This window comes from Eumetopias jubatus, unplaced genomic scaffold (genome assembly GCF_037043125.1).
Source record: "Eumetopias jubatus isolate StellerSeaLion01/CBP00866 unplaced genomic scaffold, mEumJub1_p1.0 scaffold_4, whole genome shotgun sequence".
In the NCBI taxonomy this organism is placed as follows: Eukaryota; Metazoa; Chordata; class Mammalia; order Carnivora; family Otariidae; genus Eumetopias; species Eumetopias jubatus.
The window spans coordinates 184,180,338-184,185,156 of NW_028274810.1; the positions used below are offsets into that span (position 1 = coordinate 184,180,338).

General features: G+C 42.0%; 1 protein-coding gene and 1 pseudogene across 1 annotated transcript; both read left to right on the forward strand.

Annotated features, from left to right (window-relative positions):
* Nucleotides 1-2,707: 2,707 nt before the first annotated feature.
* On the forward strand, nt 2,708-2,803 carry LOC114220951 (small nucleolar RNA SNORA70; annotated as a pseudogene).
* Nucleotides 2,804-2,848: 45 nt separating this feature from the next.
* LOC148164639 (large ribosomal subunit protein uL16-like) lies at nt 2,849-3,164 on the forward strand. Its single transcript, XM_088023142.1, has one exon. The coding sequence runs from the start codon at nt 2,864-2,866 to the stop codon at nt 3,158-3,160; it is 297 nt and encodes a 98-aa protein (XP_087879268.1). The 5' UTR covers nt 2,849-2,863; the 3' UTR covers nt 3,161-3,164.
* Nucleotides 3,165-4,819: the final 1,655 nt, after the last annotated feature.

Consider the following 4,819-nt stretch of genomic DNA (forward strand, 5'->3'; position numbering starts at 1 on the left):
CAGTTTTCTGTGAATATTATGGCATTCTCTAAAGAGGGAACTAAATCTGCGTTTCTCCTGGAGAATCTCCTATTGGAGTGATCATTTTTCTATCATGTACAGACATGATGGGGAGTGTGGAAAACCAAGACCAGTCAAATGAGAACAAATAAATCTATTCATTCAGAGCTTGCTATAAGCAAGCCACCATCACTGTCATTTGTCAGAGACTTGAAGTTAAGCAGACGTGGGAGAAGGTTTATAGAAGAAAGAGAAGGTCTTGGGTGTGCCTTGGTTGGAAGCTGTTGACCTGGGGGCACTGGGGAGTTATAGTTGAGCTAATTAGAATTGGGGATCCTATTGATTAGGGGTGTGTTGGACTTTCTCTGGTTGGTCCTAAGTTGGAAGTGAGGACAAAAATTAGGAAAGCTATCAATTATTAATCAAGTCCTGGCCCTTTGGTGCTGATATCGCAAGGGTCTGACTTCCTATAAGCTGACACAAAGATAGCAGGCTGGCTTCCTAGTCTGGTTGCTGCAGATGATGGATCAGAGCTTTATTTTTAGATACGGTCTGACCATTCATTGTCCATTTGTTTATTCACTCTCAGGGACTTGCAAACCACTTTTATAATAAAACCACTTTGGCAAAATTCACTTCTCCTCTCAGTAACTACTTGCTAATGACACAATTCCACATCACCAGTGTGGCCTTTCTCCTCCATTCCTGGCTCATGGCCAACTTCCTGACACATATTTCCACTCAGGTATCTCAATTATAACATGTTCAAAATGGAGCCCCTAAGATTCCCACAAAATCTAGTTCCTTTTGCAGTTTTCTCTAAATCAATCAAGGGCATCTTCATTAAACTTGAAGTCATTCTTGACTTTCCTCTTCTTACACTCCATCTGGAGTCCATCAGTAAATGTTGTGAACTTTACCTTCAAACATATCAGGGACCTGGACACTTCTCACACTTCAACCCCTTGCCCCTACCTTGATGCAAGCACCATAACCTGTTAGCACTCTGGACCATTCCAAAATGATCTCCCTGTTTCTCTCCTTAACTCCTTCCTCTCTTTTCAATGTACTGTCAGAAGGATACAGTTAAAACCTAAGTCACATCTTGCCATGTCTCTGTTCAAAACTCTAATAGTTCTCTTTCAACTAAGGGTAAAATCCAAAGTACTTACTTTATCCCATAAAGTCTACCTAAGCTCTGGCTTCCCATCTATCTGCTCCAGCACACTGGTTTTCATATATTCCTCAAATACTCCCAGGGTGCTCTTGCCTCAGGACCCTTGCACTTTCTGTTTTCTCCTCCAGGAAAATTTTCCCCAGATATCTGCATGCTAAGCTCCTCATTTCCTCCCAGTCTGTCACAGCGAGCTCCTGCCCTATGCACCTTATCTAAAACTTCCACCTGCTCTTTCATCATTTTATATTCCCACTCTCTCTTCTGTTTTTTTTTCTCCTTACTGCTCATTCCTACCAACTCTCTCTATATTTTCCCTACTTACAGTATTTCTTTTCTATTCCCCCCTCACAGTGATGGCAGGCCATTTTGTTTGTTTTATTCCACTGCCAGATGCCCAGAATCTAGAACAGTTGTATAGCATTTTAGAATTTAAAAAGCATTCTCACAAAACTTCTATGATACTACTTCCATTTTACAAATCAGAAAGTTGATCTCAGCAACTGAAGAAACCAGTTCAGTCACATGGCTTGGAAGTGACAGAACTCAGGTTTCTGATGTCCATGCCCAAAGCTCTTTTGACCAACCCTTAATGTCTTTCTGAAGACCACACTTGTTTCCATTATTAGTCTCATGTTTTTTTTCCCACATAACTTCTAACTCAGACTATTGACGATGATGGTCTCCTTAGTGGTCTTCCACATCCAGTCTCTCTCTTTTCTATTCCATCTTTCCCTGCTCAAAAACCTTTATTGGAATGCCCATTCTCATTCTATCTGGCATTCAAAATCCACCAAAGCCCAAATGTAATCTATCTTTCCAGTCTTTTTTTTAAGCTACATACCCAGGTGGTTACACATTCAGCCAGACCCAGCTTTTGCAATTCCATAGCTAAGAGAGGCACTTTCATGCCTCCTTGTCTTTCTTTTTTTTAAAGATTTTATTTATTTTAGAGAGAGCACAAGCAGGGGAGGGGAAGAGGGAGAAGCAAACTCCCTGCTAAGCATGGAGCCCCATGTGGGGCTCGATCCAGGACCCTGGGATCATGACCTGAGCCAAAGACAGATGCTTAACAGACTGAGCCACCCAGGCACCACCCTCCTTGCCTTTCTTTAGTCCCTTTGTCTAGAATCACCTTCCCTCTCCTCCCATAATCCACTAAGATCCTTTCTGGAAGCTTTCTGTCAACCTTTCATCAGAATTAACATCTGGTTGTATGAGGGCACATCATACCTTCTTTGTTGTAGAGTGGGTCTTGTGTTTATTCTTTAGTGGATGTCCACATCCTTGATCATCTCTCACTCCTTCACCTGTCACACAACATTGCACATAAAAGTGCTCAGCAAATATTCATTTAATTAAAGTGAATAATGTTCATAATAGGAAAAGTAGATTCACAAGTTTCTCATCAGCAGGAAAGAAAAGCTTAGGCAAATCAGGGAAAGCAAATCTGAGAGACCTGTAATCCGCCTGGAACTCTCCTCTGTGTACATGCTCTGTGTATTTTCCCTTATATTTAAAATGATAACATAGGGGCCCAGTGTGCCATGGCTGCAAACAGTAGCCTCCTTGGTAGTGTATGCAGCCTGTTGATTGTATGGGTTGCCCTAAGGGACCTTGGAGACAGCCCTTTCCAGTGGTTATTGAGGTCTGACCTCATGCCATCTCCAATCTAGGCTGCAGACAGGTATGCAGGGCGCCTTTGGAAAGCCCCAGGGCACAGTAGCCAGGATTGGCCAAGTCATCATGTCCATCCATACCAAGCTGCAGAATAAGGAACATGTGATTAAGGCCCTACGCAGGGCCAAGTTCAAGTTCCCTGGCTGCCAGAAGATCCACATCTCCAAGAAGTGGGGTTTTACTAAGTTTAATGCGGATGAGTTTGAAGACATGGTGACTGAAAAGCGCCTTATCCCAGATGGCTGTGGGGTCAAATACATCCCTAATTGTGGCCCCTTGGACAAATGGAGGGCTCTGCACTCATGAGAACCTCGACACTGTCCCCTCCCTATTCATGCCCACCAATAAAACCCACTTCCTGTCAAAAAAAAATAAAAAATAAAATAAAATGAGAACAATTATGCCCCGTGCAGTCTGTCTTGTTGTTGGCTGGTGACAATGATGGGTTGTCAGGTAATATAAGATTCTTAAGGGAAAGAGCTAATTATACCCCAGAAGGGGTCATTTTATTCTTGAAGTTTTTCTATCCCTGCTCTTCTCTCCTCCCTGAAATAGCAAAGGGCAGAATGCCTAGCATAATGCCTGCCCAAGAGGGATCACTCAACCAACAGCCATTCCCTTCTCTTTTTCTATTTATTCTTGCTCCTTCCCACATTTCTTTTTCTTTGAGATTATTTTTCTCCTTACTTCTTAAGACAAAACTCAACATAATTAGCCAGATGTATATTTCTTTAAATGTTGACCTTATTTTCCACCCTTATAAAAGCTAAGGTCTATGTTAGTCATGGGAAATAGTAACCTTATATTTATACAAGAAGAAATGTTTACAATAACTTACCTACACTTTGATATTTTAATGATGCATTTCTATGCCAACCAAATACAAGTTTTAATAACTATGAGGTATTTTTCTTTCAAGTGACATGTCACTTACCTTTTTCATAACAAGCCATGGGAAACTAATTAATCACAAGTAGGAGATTCAAACTTACACCCATGTTGTCAGTCAAGTATGTGTTAGACTGTGTTAGTCTGACTAAGGACTGAATTTCTAGGTCCAGAGGTGAGCTCTACATGAGCTATTTTTTTCTCTAAATGAGTGAGGCTTTGCATTGAGATATGGTATGATTAAATACTACTAACAAGCTTTAATACCACCTCTTGTCCTATTCCTGGAGGGGTTAATGGTTATAAATCCTCACTATTCCACTATTCCAAACAGACAGGCACTGGTGGTAGGGAATGGAAGTGATTGTCCTGGAAGTTTGTGGGTCTCCAAAGAAACCCAACTTCTATCAGCTAGTCAAAAGGAAGGTCTCTCCAGAGATCAGCAGCACCAGCACTGGCTTGAGTGTACTTCACTGCCTCAGGCGTGGCCACTGCGCTCTCTGGATCCCAGGGGTACGAACACCTCTCCAATCTTTTATGAATAGATAGCTAAAACCAACCACATTCTTATTTTCAAACATTTCAAATCTAAGTGCCTACATTATGGTTATGTGTTATAACCAAGTTGCATCAGGCTGCTTTATATTTTTGGCTTTTGAGTTTGAAATAATTTAAGGGACACTCTGGCGATGGAAGAATAAGTCTCATTTCCAGATAAAACACATTCTGAGAGCCCGTAGTCCAAGAGAGGTTGTCCTTGGACTCCTATCAGCAGCAAGGCCTCTGAGTAGTCAGAACACGATGGGGAGAGGCTTTGTGGAGCCCACAGCCTCACACCCTATTAAGGGGTTCAGAAAATGCTACTCAGTATGTCACTTTAGCATAAGGACTATTTTGAGCTGAAGGCAATTAAAAAATGGCAGACACAGGAGTGGCTCCTGGCCCTCCTCCTTTCTGCCTAAAAGCAGGGCATAAATCTCCCTTTGTGTGAAGGTGTACCCCTCCCCTCTCCCATACCAGGAGGAAGAGAACAACCCTTATCACAGGAAATGGAAAGCAAGCACCAGCTTGAATCTG

What these genes read in the sequence shown, in the direction of transcription:
- LOC148164639 (XM_088023142.1), top strand. Translation starts at nt 2,864, where the DNA reads ATGCAGGGCGCCTTTGGAAAGCCCCAGGGCACAGTAGCCAGGATTGGC.